At 47.7% G+C, this 15,991-nt stretch overlaps 1 protein-coding gene across 1 annotated transcript; it reads right to left on the minus strand.

Annotated features, from left to right (window-relative positions):
* Positions 1 to 239: 239 nt before the first annotated feature.
* On the minus strand, positions 240 to 4,161 carry LOC119307282 (hydroxyproline O-galactosyltransferase GALT2-like). The gene is made up of 7 exons (XM_037583361.1): positions 3,282 to 4,161; positions 2,535 to 2,767; positions 2,135 to 2,425; positions 1,699 to 1,827; positions 1,448 to 1,621; positions 1,268 to 1,375; positions 240 to 1,061 (listed from the first exon to the last, which is right to left on the minus strand). Exons 1-7 carry the CDS (start codon positions 4,117 to 4,119, stop codon positions 846 to 848), a joined length of 1,989 nt encoding a protein of 662 aa, XP_037439258.1. The 5' UTR covers positions 4,120 to 4,161; the 3' UTR covers positions 240 to 845.
* Between the last annotated feature and the right edge of the window lie 11,830 nt (positions 4,162 to 15,991).

The following is a 15,991-nucleotide window of genomic DNA, read 5'->3' on the forward strand; positions in this document are numbered from 1 at the left end:
ATAAATCATAAATATTCCAGAAGAACTGAAATTCAATAAAAGTCAGAAATAACTCGATGGCAAAAATGATTGATGAGAACATATGGTAGTCTTTCATCAACGGCCATAACATCTCGGTCTTTGTGCCAACAGACACGTCTTCTGCTAATGAAAAATACTGTATATCCAACCTCGGCGAGACGCACATGGTATCAAATAATCTCAAACCCGAGGTCAAAGTTTGAACCCACTTGAGCATGGATTTGTTTCTTCAAAAACGAAACAAGAACAAGAACCATAAACTACACTCCTACATCAGTAGTTGGGTACATGTCTCGTGAATATTAAAGGTTATGAAACATGTCTCATGAGAAGACTAAGAATTAGCAAACCCTTTTATATTAGTCCTACAGAACATGACACCAAATTCAATATCAACGAGACATCAGCTCCCTCTGCAAGCCAAGGGGCACAACAACCCTACAAACTGGAGTACAAAATTACTCGCCCCCTGTACATTACACGCGGCAAATTTTGGCCCCCCGTGATTCATCCATCCAAACATCCAATGTATGAGCTCCAGGAGGTGAAGCAGCTGATAAACATCAAACCCGTTGATGGCGTACCTTGTTTGTGTACTGAAGAACAGGCAATGGTGAGGTCCATGGTCTCCACTGCCGTCAGTCAATAGAGCAGATGTAGGGAACTCGAGTTAAGGGTGATGGACACCCGGTCTGGTGGGTGTCAGTCATGCTGGCCTGGTCCCTGGTGTTCTTCTAAAATGACACTACGGCAGTGGGACTGACGGATGCCGCCTGGTTAAGCCATCGGTTGCTCTGGTGAAGCAGACATGGATGAGCGCCGTGTCATCTGTAGTTGCAGCATTGCGCGCGGCCTAACGACAGTTTGTCCCAGAGGCACAGCATCTGCCTGGGGGACTGGTAGTGCGCCGTGAAGTAGTTGTCCACGCAGCCATACTGGCAGAACTTCCAGCTGTGAATGTACTGCACCGGCGCGGTGATGGTGGTAGTGTTGTAGTCTTCGACCCACATGCCCATGCTCACATCCTCCATCTTGAACAGCTGCAGCAGCAGATGGTGGCCGTTAGACACCAGCAAAAAAAAAGATGGTTGCCGTAAGACGATGATGATACTTTTTTTCTTGCGGATTCAGGGTCAGATGATGATATATTGATACTTTTTTTCTTCCGGATTCAGGGTCAGATGATGATGATACTTTTTTTCTTGCACACCGATGCGCTGCAGTTCGGCCAGAGTAAAGATCTTACCCTTAGTGACTGAATTGCGTGACGGGACACGATGTCTCTGGCAATATTAATCGAAATTACGTAGCCGGGTCCGTTGGCATAGGGGGGATACACCAATTCTGGCCATTCCTGCAGGTGCCTGCGTTGTGAGAAGTGCACAGGTGTATGTATATGATTCACATTGTGGGAAACGAAACGTACCTCGAACGTCACGGCCCATTTACCGCTCCGGAGAGGCCTGTGTAAGAGATTTAGGTTGCCAAGATAAAGAGGCAAGGTTCTGTTGAAGGTAGAGACCTGTTGCAACACTACATCCAGCCTCACAAAGGTATCATCGTCGCACTTCATGATATACTCCGCGGTAACATTTTGCACCTGCACAGAAATAAGAGTGAGTGATAATGAAGCATTGCCAAGAGCCAACTAATATGTGAAGAACCATCATGGCTTACCCCGTACTGACATATCGCAACTGTTTTGAGAACCACCAACTCATACCGGTCGATAAATGGCAGAATGACAACGTCTCCAAAATATTCTGCTTCCTTCTTTAGTGCTGCATTTATCTCTTTTCTATGGCTCTACAAAAGCAAACATATCCCACAGTGGTGTTAACGTTATTTTGCAATTATATGAACAAGACATTATGGCAAAATGCATACGAAGACCAAACTGTAGCATATCATACATCGACAAAAAGGATTCAGTCATTTTTTAAAACATACTCCCTCTGTTCACAAATATAAGATGTTCTTGATATTTCAATATTGTCTACATGCGGACTGAAATGAGTGAGCAAACACACTAAAATGTGTCTATATACATCCGATTCACAAAAAAGTTAGAACAGCTTATATTTGTGAACGGAGAAAGCAAGACTTATCTTACCAGTGCGACAAAGAATCGAGCAACCACATTTCCCAATTGGATTGCAGGAAACTGCATCCAAGTTTTTCTAATAGCCATCCGCTCAGCAAAATGGTTTGTAGCAGAGAGAATGCCGATAAAAAGCTGAATTGGTTCCTCTGGCACAGGGCAAGCCTTCCACTTATCAGACATTTCCAAGACATTTTGCAGAGAAAAACTAGGATGAGCCTTCGGAAGAGAGGTTGCATACACTGAGTGAACATCTATGCCGCCTGTTACAGCTAAACCAGTTGCATCTTCGAGAGTGAATCCCTGATAAACATTGAGAACAAAAACTAGTCAGTATTTCCATTCGCAGAACTGTACAACATCCGTAATTGTATACACCGAATAAAATCTTTGTCATAGGAACCGAATTTACCATCCGATGAGGAAATGAGGCAACATGACGACCCCCTACATTAATATGGTATCCTTCAACACCAGCTTGGATAGTGAGAACAAACATCTTCCCCTCTAAAAATGGGTATGGCCAGGTCATTTCTGGTTTCTTTGCTCGGCCGATGAACCTGTTGAACCATGAGCTTGTTTTTGTTTCTTTTGAATCAGCCATGTCCCTCCGTTCCCATTTCTCACATTTTGGAAAACCATCGACTGCAAAAAGTTAACAACACTGTCAGCACACATAGAGGTAATGTCAACTGACACGGAGGTGAGGGTTGATACCATTTCAAAAAGAAAAACATAGTACAGAAGAAATGTAGCATCAGAAAACATTTTGGGAGACAGATTGGTAAAACATGATCCAGCCAATACATTACAATTGTATACGGAAAATCTGAAAAACTATGGAGCGCGACGCAATTACACGTAGCATCCCCTTTTCTGTCAACTAGCACCAGTAAGTCCAATTGTACAGGAACTAAAATCATTGCTACAATCTACGAACAGTCAAAATAACTAATGAGCAAGTGATTCAAATAAACACAAGCTTGCGTGCCTACGAATGGAGAATGGAAGATCAATACAGAATGGTATATTGACCCATACAGATTACTGGTTACTGAACAGGCAATGTTGCATTGTCCTTGTGCCCGGAGCAGAAAGACAGCAAAATAAGCAAGCTCAATTACAGCTAACTGCAGTACAATGAGCTGAGCGCACGCACCATGGTCGTCGTCCTTGGAGGGGGTGCCGTCGCAGCGCTGCGCCTTGCCCCACTGCATGCGGAAGCAGGTGTTCATCTCCAGCACCGGCCGACGGCTCCAGTCGCCGCGGAGCCGCGGGTTGAGGTGGAGGATCCTGGGCGGGTCCTCGCCCTCGGAGGCGCGCAGGCCGCGCAGCTCCACCGCGAACTGCGCCACCATGACCGTCCCGTTCCCGCTCCCGCTCCGCTCCAGCGCCTCCACGTACTCCGCCACCGCCTCGCGCGGCGTCGCCACGACCGTCACCGCCGACCCCACCGCCAGCCCGCACGGCAGGAACGCGGCCGTCTCGCCCTCCCCGCCGCCACCGAGCTCGAGCGAGGCGGGGCACTCGACCGCCGCGCCGTCGCCCGAGACGATGGCGTCCACGTCGCCGGAGAACGCGGAGGCCTCCTCCCACGCCCTGGCCCCGAGCGCCCACGCCTCCGCGGCCATGCGCTCGAGCTCGGAGAAGTTTCCCCGCAGGCCCCACCTCCTCCGGCTCCCCCCGCCAAGAGCCTCGTGGCGCCGGAGGATCTCCCCGGTGATGCGGCCGTACCCCGTGACAGCAGCACCGCCCCCAGCGGCGCGGCGCCCGCGGGGCGCCCGCTCGAGGGCATCCCGCTGCAGCAGCTCGCCTCGCGAGGCGGCGGTTTCCGGGCGGGGGATAGCCGCGGCGTCCTGCCAGCTGCCGAGGCCGGAGAGCTTGACGGAGACGAAGACGAGGTACGCGAAGGCGGCCGCGGCGAGGAGGGGCGCCAGGCGCCTGCGCGCGCGCGCCCGGCCGCCGAGGAAGATCTCGGAGCTGCGCGCGCGCTTCATCGGCGGCGGCGGCGCGCCGGCGAGGAGCGGGTGGGCTACCGGGTCTGGGGATGGTAGCGGAGCTCGCCGGGTCCGCGGAGAGCCGGGGAATAAAAACGGGAAGGGGAAAGTGATGGGGAGGAGGGTTGTTGGTGCTGAGCTGGCGGTTTCTTGGGGAGATAGTGAGAGTTTACTCCTTCTTGTGGTTTTGTTTGGGGTATGGAGTTAATTCAAGATGTGTTCAATTTGAGTTATTATAGATGTTTTGGGTTATTTCAAGTTACTAAGAAAAGATCGATTTATTGCCTCTTGCAACTCTCATTATACTACTGCTAGCATTAACTATTAAATGGTTTCTATTCCGATTAGGGTTATTTCAAGTTACTACTAAGATCGATTTATTGTCTCTTCCGACTCTCATTATGCTACTAGCAGCATGGTTTCTATTTCATAATTGTGTCCTGAAACTCCCATGTTATTTGTGAAAAATGTTGCTTTGCTGAAACACATGAGTTCATTTACATAATTCGGGTCTTTTTTTTGTCACTATCAAGTTTTTATTGTTTAGTAAATCAACAAAACCATATCATGCAATCACAAATTTAGTACAAAATCATTTTTTTCTTAGGGATAATAAATGCTCTCATCGTTCTATATTAGTTGTTCATGATTTAGCACAACTTGATTTAGCACAAAGACGTACTAAATCATCGAGAACTAATATGAAACGTAGGGAGTAAGTTTTTCTTTTGTTTTGGAAAAATTTCCTAAGCAACCAAACAAGGCCTAAAGAAGTTTTCAGGACCGTCATGTTTTTGTGAGTTGATTGGCATTGTCTGCGAGAAACGTTCCTGGTTCCATGGATGTATGTAATACTCCCTCCTGAAAGGATCGATATGGTTGACTAGAGGGCGGGGGGGTGAATAGGCAACTAACAATTTTTAAGCTTTTCTTTAACAATTTAAACCTTGCAACAAAATAGATTGTCTAGATATGCAACTATGTAGATAACCTATATGATGCAAAGACAACTAGCACACAAGCAAGCAATAGATGCAACACAAGTAAGCTTGCAAAAGTAAAGGCACGAAATAACCAAGAGTGGAGCCGGTGGAGACGAGGATGTGTTACCGAAGTTCCTTCCTTTTAAGGGGAAGTACGTCTCTGTTAGAGCGGTGTGGAGGCACAATGCTCCCCAAGAAGCCACTAGGCCACCGTAATCTCCTCACGCCCTCACACAATGCGAGATGTCGTGATTCCACTATTGGTGCCCTTGAAGGCGGCGACCGAACCTTTACAAACAAGGTTGGGGCTATCCCCACAACACTTGGAGGCTCCCAACAACACCACGAAGCTTCACCACAATGGAGTATGGCTTCGAGGTGACCTCAACCGTCTAGGGTGCTCAAACACCCAAGAGTAACAAGATCCGCTAGGGATTAGTGGGGGAATCAAATTTCTCTTGGTGGAAGTGTAGATCGGGGCCTTCTCAACCAATCCCGAGCAAATCAACAAGTTTGATTGGCTAGGGAGAGAGATCGGGCGAAAATGGAGCTTGGAGCAACAATGGAGCTTTTGGGGGAAGAGGTAAGTCAACTTTGGGGAAGAAGACACCTTTATATAGTGGGGGAAACAATCCAACCGTTACCCCCCCCCCCAAAGAGCCACGCACAGAGCGGTACTACCGCTTGGGTAGGACGGTACTACCGCTCCCTCCCAGCGGTACTGCCGCGCTGACGAGGGATGCAGGGTCCTGGCCCCAGAGCGGTACTACCGCGGAAGTATTGGTGGTACTACCGCTTGGAGCGGTACTACCGCCACTACTACCGCTACTAGTACCGTAAAACCCGACACGAAAAATAGCGGTCGAGAGTCGAGGCGGTAGTAGCCCGGAACCACTACGGTACTACGGCCGAAGACCCCAAGCGGTACTACCGCTCGGGGAGCGGTACTACCGCTTGACGTGCTTCGGCGGTACTACCGCTGAGGACCGTGGTACTAGCGCTGGGACAGGACAGGCAGGCACAGATAGGAAAGATAGCTCCAATGAAGCGGAAAGAAGCATCGGGTGTGATAAGGATGTGTACGTGTTGATTCCATCCTAGCCTTACCAAAGCGGATCCCCTCTTGATAGTACGGTGACTCCTACGAAACTAGACCACCAGCAGAGAAACGAAGGAGCTACATCGTCTTGAATAAAACACCGAGGGGAGGTAATCGTCTCGTGCCAAAGGATGAATCTCTGAAAGAACTCAACGCACATGATTAGTCCGCAAAAGCATTGTCATCAATCACCAAAACATCTTGGGGATAAATATGCCCTTACAATCTCCCCCTTTTTGGTGGATTGATGACAATACGGGATTTGCACAAACAGGAAAGATATAGGACAAGCGCAAAACCCCACCGTCCTAAAATGTAGATGGGCTCCCCCTAGATGTGTGCTGTCTAGATAAGTGCTTTGGACTACACGGCACAGATACCAGGATCAACGCTCCCCCTACATTTTAGAGACCAACTACCTAAGCATGGTATATGAGAGCAACATAGATAACAAGATAAGCATGCAACTCATAAGCTAGATAGACATAGATAATGATACTCGAAAGATAAGGTAGCATATGTCTCACACCATATGACTGGAACTTAGGTCTCACTAACACAAACCAAACAAGGCAAACTGCGAGAAAACACAGAAGACGGAAGACACAACACAAATCCCTAAACTCTCTCCCCCTTTGGCATCGAGACACCAAAAAGGAGAGGGAGTGTTGCTACGGCTCCAGGTGATAGCAAGAGAGGGACTCAAATATCAGGTCTCAGCGGGATCGTCTACGCCACCGTCGTGGGTCGGGAAGTGCTCGGCATCAGAATCGGTCCACGGGCAGTGCTGTTGAATCCACTCCTCCTCCTCAGTAAGCTGGTCCTCAAATCCACTATTAACGGTGGCACCCAACTGATGCATGAGCTCCTTGTGACGACTACAGGCCTTCTTCTCAGCCACATGAGTCATGTACTGACCGTGAGACTCCATGCAGAACAGCTTCTTCATCTTGAGCTTGAGCTTCTTTGCCCAAGAGGGCTTTGCCGCAGAAGGCACATAGTCATCATCATCCTCAGCCTCAGCCTCCTCCTCGATCTCCATGGCAGTAGCAGACGAAGGACTTCCAGATTTAGGGACCTGAGTGCCCCAGTTGGCCTTCTTCCTCAGACGCTTGATGTCGTGAGAAACCAACTCTCCAGTCTCTAGCATCACCTTGGGATAGACACGATCCCAGGCCTTCTCGATAAGCAGCATGATGAACGGACCATAAATCGGGCACTTGCGCTCGGAGATAGCAGATAAAAGCTCAGACCACATAACATGAGATATATCCAGGGACTCTCCGATGTTTTGTTCCTTCTCACGCTGGCAGAAGAGAAGCATGTCCACGAGATAAGAATGAACCATATCCAGATTCCCGATGCGAGGGAAAGAGTCTCATGAAAGACACGGTGAAGAATGTCCAGAAAGGCACGCAGCTCATACGTTTCCTTCTTCGTCTCAGGGTTGATCTTCAAAGTGCAGTAGGGCCATAGAGCTTGCTTGTGAGTGGAGGCGGTGTTGCAGTGTGGGCGAAAGCCGACAAGAGACGCAAGCCCTTGATCTTCCACCCCAATCAATTTCATGAACGCCTTCCACTTGACTGAAAGCAACTTGCCATTGGTCATCCAAGTTAGTGTCCTATCCTCATCAGTCCCGAGATGAACCATGGCATAGAATTGGGCCACAATATCAGCATCATAATCTTTGTTGAATTGCATGACACCAAGAATGTTCAGTTGAGTGCACATCTGAAGAGCTTCACCAAAGTATTCAGGATCCTTCTCCATATGGTCGGTGTCGATGGAGTGCACGTTAACAATGAGGTTCTTCTTGGCCTTGAGTACATAAAAGAAGATGGCAAACTGAAACCTGTTCCAGAAGGGACGGTTGACCAAAGTGGGATCTTGGTCTGCCTCATAGGGGTTGCGGCGACGTCTTGCCCAGAACTCCTTGGCTTGCATTTCTGGCATAGTTTTGCCAGATTGCTTCGGCTTGACAGCAGATTTCTTCTGGAGTTGAGGTGGAGGTGGAGCGCTTGAGGAACCTCCTGCAGACTCAGGAAGCTCATCACCTGGAACCACACACAAGAACATGCAAACAACTAGAAAGAATGAGCATAAGCCACCAAACACAACCAAAAAGTATCACTGATTAGTAAGAGTATGGTGGAACCTGGTAGAGGGCGGTAGTACCGCGACCTGTGAGCGGCAGTACCGCTCCAGAGGGAGCGGTAGTACCGCTCGAGACGCGGAAACAGCAGTTTCCTACTGCCGTGGTCAGATCCGGCACTACTGTCCTACCAAATTCAAAAATACTTCTACCAAACACCAATCCAAACTGCCTAGATGCCTTCTACATCCTACTCAAGCCTAGATTTGGCCAAAAATCTAGAGATGCAACTACTATTGCCCCTAAGATGCTAGATTGGAAATCTAGACAAGAAGAGAGAGGGAACGGGGGCAATACCGGCATCCATGGCAGGAGGACAAGGTGGGGATCGTCTCCACCGAAGGAAATGGAGAGGAGCGCCCCGGAGAGGGAGATCCGCCGGAGCCCTCCCGCGGCGCCGGTTGCTGGAGAGACGAACAGAGCGAGGGGGCGAGCGAATCGGTATGGGGGAGAAGAAAAACTCCCCCTGCCCCCGATATAACCCCCTGTCCCCGCCTCGCAGCGGTAGTACCGCGCTGGTGGGCGGTAGTACCGCACACCACCAGCGGTAGTACCGCTCAGCAACCAACAGGCCTCTAGACACACGGCTCTAGCTCAAAAGGAACAGAAAACACAGCCAAGAAGGAGGAAAGACCAACACGGCCACAAACACACTAACAACGGACCAGAACACACCTCTTCAAGAGAGGGCGGTGGCCGAGGCCACCTATGTTTGAGTCAAGAGGTATGGCGTCGCGAAGATTTTAACCTTGGACCCATGACCAAAACTCGTCCTTGAAGCACCAGTACCATAAAAATGGTTAAAGTGAAAGACTAGATCAATTTATGCATAATGGGGGGAGGGAGAGTTCATTGAGAGAGCAACACTCCCCCTATGTCCATGCCTACATCTAGACTAGACAACAAGTAGAGTGAGGAGGGGTGTGCACGGGCTCAAGTCACATTGCTCGAATCAATGATATTTAGCTCATGCCTTAACTCGTGAAATCTTGCTTCATCCAAGGGCTTTGTGAAAATATCTGCAAGGTTATCATGAGTGTTGACATACTTGAGCTCGATCTCCCCTCGCCTAATGTGATCCCGGATGAAGTGATACTGAATCTCAATATGCTTCGTCTTGAAATGTTGCACCGGGTTGAGAGAAATCTTGATGGCACTTTCATTGTCACACCAAAGAGGCACTTTGTCACAAATGACATTGTATTCCTCTAAAGTTTGCCTCATCCATAAGAGTTGTGCACAACAACTACCGGCCGCCACATATTCCGCTTCGATGGAAGAGAGAGACACACAACTTTGCTTCTTGGAAGACCAACTTGTTGGGGAACGTAGTAATTTCAAAAATTTCCTACGCACACGCAAGATCATGGTGATGGCATAGCAACGAGAGGGGAGAGTGTTGTCTACATACCCTTGTAGACGTAAGCGGAAGCATTAGCACAACGCGGTTGATGTAGTCATACGTCTTCATGGCCCGACCGATCAAGCACCGAAACTACGGCACCTCCGAGTTCTAGCACACGTTCAGCTCGATGACATCCCTCGAACTCCGATCCAGCCGAGTGTCGAGGGAGAGTTCCATCAGCACACGGCTAATAGATCCAAGGGATCAATTGTTGTGTCTTTGGTGCTAGCCCTGCCCCTCTATTTATATGTTGAGCCCCGGGGTCAAAACTTGGAGCAAAAGCCTCCTCAAAGTCGGTTTTGCCCGAAAGGCAAGAGTCCCGCTCGGACTCCAGGACCAAACGCCACAATCCTTGGCATCTGGCCCAGACGCCATGGGCCTCGGCGTCTGGCCCAGGACCAGACGCCAGGGTCTCCGGCGTTTGCCCCCCTGGCCTCCGCAAAACTCCTTTTGCACCGACCTAAAGCCTCATGGGCTTGACCCCTTGGCCTAACCATATCATCCAATATATGAATCTTTACGTCTCGACCATTTCGAGACTCCTCGTCATGTCCCCGATCTCATCCGGGACTCCGAACTCCTTCGGTACATCAAAACATGTAAACTCATAATATAACTGTCATCGAAACCTTAAGCGTGCGGACCCTATGGGTTCGAGAACAATGTAGACATGACCTAGAACTATTCTCGGTCAATAACCAATAGCGGAACCTGGATGCTCATATTGGCTCCTACATATTCTACGAAGATCTTTATCGGTCAAACCGCATAACAACATACGTTGTTCCCTTTGTCATCGGTATGTTACTTGCCCGAGATTCGATCGTCGGTATCCAATACCTAGTTCAATCTCGTTATCGGCAAGTCTCTTTACTCGTTACGTAATGCATCATTCCGTAACTAACTCATTAGCTACATTGCTTGCAAGGCTTATAATGATGTGCATTACCGAGAGGGCCCAGAGATACCTCTCCGACAATCGGAGTGACAAAACCTAATCTTGAAATACGCCAACCCAACATGTACCTTTGGAGGCACCTGTAGTACTCCTTTATAATCACCCAGTTACGTTGTGACGTTTGGTAGCACCCAAAGTGTTCCTCCGGTAAACTGGAGTTGCATAATCTCATAGTTACAGGAACATGTATAAGTCATGAAGAAAGCAATAGCAACATACTAAATGATCAAGTGCTAGGCTAACGGAATGGGTCATGTCAATCACATCATTCTCCTAATGATGTGATCCCGTTAATCAAATGAGAACTCATGTCTATGGCTAGGAAACTTAACCATCTTTGATTCACGAGCTAGTCAAGTAGAGGCATACTAGTGACACTATGTTTGTCTATGTATTCACACATGTATTATGTTTCCGGTTAATACAATTCTAGCATGAATAATAAACATTTATCATGATATAAGGAAATAAATAATAACTTTATTATTGCCTCTGGGGCATATTTCCTTCACAACTCACCAAAGAGCAACCAAGAAATTGGCACCCTCCGGAAGTGGACTTCCTATCCACCTTGTCTCCCGCCCAATCGGAATCCGTAAATCCTTCAAGCTTGAAGTTTGCTCCTCTTGGGTACCAAAGGCCAAAGTTTGGGGTATGAGCCAAATATCGAAAGATTCGCTTGACCGCCACAAAATGGCTTTCCTTTGGTGCGGCTTGAAACCGTGCACACATACCCACACTCAACATGATATCTGGTCTAGATGCACAAAGGTAAAGCAAGGATCCAATCATAGAGCGATATACCTTTTGATCCACCGCTTTACCATTGGGATCAATGTCAAGTTGGCATTGGAGTAGAAGCCGGCTTGACATCACTTAGCTTGAATCTCTTAAGCATGTCTTGAGTGTATTTGGCTTGGTTGATGAAGGTACCTTCTCTTCTTTGTTTGATATCAAAACCAAGGAAGAACTTCAACTCTCCCATTGAAGACATCTTGAACTTAGAGGTCATGAGAGCGGCAAATTCTTCATTGAAAGCTTTGTTAGGGGAACCAAAGATAATGTCATCAACATATAGTTGGCACACAAACAACTCCCCTTTGACCTTCTTAGTAAAAAAAGTGGGATCGATTTGCCCAACTTCAAATCCACGATCTTGTAACAACTCGATAAGGTGGTCATACCACGCACGTGGGGCTTGTTTAAGGCCATAGAGTGCCTTATCGAGTTGATACACATGATCCGGGAAGTAGGATCCTCGAACCCGGGGGGTTGCTTGACATAAACCAACTCATTAATAGGACCATTAAGAAAAGCACTTTTCACATCCATTTGTTGTAACTTAAAGTTATGATGGGAAGCATAAGCAATCAACAAACGAATGGATTCAAGGCGAGCAACGGGAGCAAAGGTTTCACCGTAGTCGATACCCTCGACTTGGGAGTAGCCTTGTGCTACCAATCTTGCCTTGTTGTGAATGATGTTCCCATGAGCATCTTGCTTGTTCTTGAAAATCCACTTGGTTCCAATGACGTTGTGGTTCCCCGATGGCCTTGGCACCAATCTCCAAACCTTGTTATACTCGAAGTTGTTGAGTTCTTCGTGCATGGCATTGAGCTAATCCGAGTCTTCGAGCGCCTCATAGACCTTTTGGGGTTCAACACAAGAGACAAACGCGTGATGTTCACAATAGTTTGCTAATTGTCTACGAGTGCTTACCCCCTTTCTTAGGCTTCCAACCACATTTTCCATGAGGTGGCCTTTGGTGGTGAGCTTGGAAGCAATCTTCGCGGCACGACGCTCTAATTCCTCCTCGGATGTGGAAGGAGGAGGGTTAACTTGATTATCTTGAGCGTCGTCTTGAGCTTGTTCTTGATCTTGAGCTTGCTCATGATCTTGAACTTGCTCGAGGGGGAGAACTTGACCTTGGGCATCATTTGGAGGTTCACCACCATCTTGAGATTGATCTTGCCCTTGGTCTTGTTCACGAGGTTGAGGGCCTACACTTTGTTCTTCGGAAGCATGTGGGTCTTGAGTAGGTCAAGGCTCCACTTGAGTGGAGCATTGTCCTTCTCCTTCGGCCACAAGGGGTTCCTCAATGGGTAGAATATTACCAATACCCATTCTTCTTATGGCTTGGGGAGGAATTTCATCACCTACATCACAAGTACCACTTTGCTCCACTTGGGAGCCGTTATTTTCGTCAAACTCCACGTTACATGTCTCCTCAATGAGTCCGGTGGACTTGTTAAGAACACGGTAAGCATGAGAGTTTGTAGCATAACCAACAAATATGCCCTCATAAGCTCTAGCCTCAAATTTAGACAACCGAACACCTTTCTTGAGAATGAAACACTTACACCCGAACACCCGGAAGTACTTGAGATTGGGCTTGTTTCCGGTGAGTATCTCATAAGGAGTCTTGTTCAAGCCTTTGTGGAGATAGAGTCGATTGGATGCATGACATGCGGTGTTGATGGCTTCGGCCCAAAAGTTGTATGGAGACTTGAACTCCGCCATCATGGTCCTTGCCGCATCCATCAACGTCCGGTTCTTCCTCTTCGCAACACCATTTTGTTGAGGGGTATATGGTGCAGAATATTGATGCTTGATCCCCTCATCACTAAGAAACTCACCCAAGGTGTAGTTCTTGAACTCGGTGCCGTTGTCACTTCTTATTGTCAAGATCTTTGCATTATGTTGATGTTGAGCTTCATTTGCAAAGTCGATGACGGTTTGTTGAGTCTCACTCTTCCTCTTGAAGAAGTATACCCAAGTGTATCTTGAATAATCATCCACAATCACCAAGCAATACTTTCTACCCCCAAGACTATCAAAGGATGGAGGTCCAAAGAGGTCCATGTGAAGGAGCTCCAAGGGTCTCTTCGAGTAGATGATAGTCGTGGGAGGGTGAGCCGTCTCATGTAGCTTTCCTTCGATACAAGCACTGCAAGCATGATCTTTGGCAAAACTAACATTTGTTAGTCCACGGACATGGTCCCCCTTGAGAAGACTTTGCAAAGATCTCATATTGACGTGGGCTAAACAGCGATGCCAAAGCCATCCCACATCAACTTTAGCCATTAGGCATGTCGCGGTCTTAGTGGGTTGCTTCGAAAAGTTAATCACATAGAGACCATTCTCGACATGCCCAAGAAAGGCTACTTTAAGAGTCTTGCTCCATAAGAGGGCCACGGTATCAATATCAAAGAAGGTGGCAAAGCCCATGAGTGCAAGTTGACGAACGGAAAGTAAATTGAATGCAAGGGACTCAACAAGCATGACTTTCTCGATCGTTTGATCATGAGAAATGACAACCTTGCCAAGACCCAATACCTTAGAATGTGAGGCATCACCCCACTCGACATTGGTGGGCATAGATGGGATCTTTTGCACGTCCACCACCAAGTCCTTGCTCCCGGTCATATGATTTGTTGCTCCACTATCGAGCAACCATGACCCCCCACCGGAAGCAAACACCTACAAGAGATCAATGCTTGGTTTTAGGTACCCATTTAGTAATGGGTCCTTTGATGTTAGTAACAAGGGTCTTAGGCACCCAAATAGACCATTCAATGTACTCATAAGCAGAACCAACAAATTTAGCATAAACATGCCCATCACTAGCACGGCACAACACATAAGAGGGGTTAAAGTCGCCGGCTTTGTTGGAGAGATGGCTTTTCCCTTTTTGGCATCACCACTCTTCGCATTGTTATTCTTCTCCTTAGAAGCACCCTCTCCCTCCTTCACAAAAGTTTGCTTAAGTGGGGGAGGTCGTTTGGTCTTGTTATTCTTCTTCTCGTTCTTCTTCTTATTCTTGGACTTGGGTGAGAACCCAACTCCCTCCTTGCCCACAACTTCCTTTTGATTGCTCAAAAAGTCATTTAGGTTCTTCTCACCTTGTATGCATGACACAAGACCTTTCTCAAGTTGTTCCTTCAACTTGGCATTCTCCTCCACAAGATGCACATGCTCACAACACGGGTTAGTAGCATTTGCATTATCAATTAAGACCATGTGAGGAAATGTGGCCTTTTCCTTGGTTAGCTTAACTTGGAGTTGAGCATGAGACTCCTTGAGGTTTGCATGAGCACCTTTCAAGAACTTATGGGCCTTGTCAAGTACATCAAACTCCTCCTTGAGTCTAGCATGATCAACCCCAAGTTTAGCCTTCTCGGAAGTTAGCACACGAGACACAACAAGAGCATGATCAAGATCTTTCTTTAATTTGGCATGGTCATCGTTGTGTGACTCCTCAAGAGCCAAATGATGCCCACGCTCTTCCTCAAGAGCATTAGAGAGATCCGATATCTCATCGGCATAGTCACGACTATGACCTTCCATCTTAGAGATGGTTTCTTCGTGAGCCTCGATCATGTCATTGGCTTCACCAAGTTGTTCCAAGAGAGCAACGAAGTGCTTCTTGGATTTGCCCTTGAGCTTACTCATGAAGGACTCAAATTCATTTACCTCCTCATTAGACCCCTTACCATCATCAAAGCCAATGGTCAAAGAAGGATTAGGAATAGTGGTGGTTTTGATGTTGGGGGTTACCTTGTTGGTGGCTTTGGCCATGAGGCACTTGGCGGTGATGTTCTCGTTGGGTGAGTCGAAGAGAGACACCCGGGGAGTTGTGGCAATGGCAACGGATGCCATAGCCATTGCTTCACTATCTTCATCATCATCGTCATCCTCATGGTATTCTTCTTGAACCACCAACCCGCGAGTAGGAGTCTTCTTGGTGAAGTTGTTCTTGTTGGGGAAGGACTTGGCTTTGTCCTTTCGGATGAACTTGCCACCATTGTCTTCCCGCTTCTCGTAAGGACAATCCGCAATGAAATGGCTCACATTGCCACAGTTGAAACAAGTTCTAACTCATTGCTTTCCCTTGAGGCCACTTGAGTTGTTCTTGTTGAAGTTGGGTCTTGTATTCTTCTTGCTCCAAAATTGTCTTGAGGCAAGAGCCATGTGCTCATGATAATCATATTTCGTGTCTTCGAGGTTGCTCTCCTCATCTTACTCTTCTTCCTCTTCTTCCACACTAACCTTGGCCTTCAGGGCAAGGTTGGGCTTCTTTGCCCTTTGAGAACGGAGCACCGCATTGTCGGCGGTCTTGTCCAAGATGCTCATTGCAACGAACTCATCCAACACTTCACTTGAGGTCATGGAGTGGAAGTCCGGTCTTTGGCGAATGATGGAGGACATGGCCTTGTTGTAGGGCATCATGGCCTTGAGGAACTTGCGCTTGATCCAATTGTCATCCGCGTCCTTG

This window comes from Triticum dicoccoides, chromosome 5B (genome assembly GCF_002162155.2).
Source record: "Triticum dicoccoides isolate Atlit2015 ecotype Zavitan chromosome 5B, WEW_v2.0, whole genome shotgun sequence".
NCBI lineage: Eukaryota > Viridiplantae > Streptophyta > Magnoliopsida > Poales > Poaceae > Triticum > Triticum dicoccoides.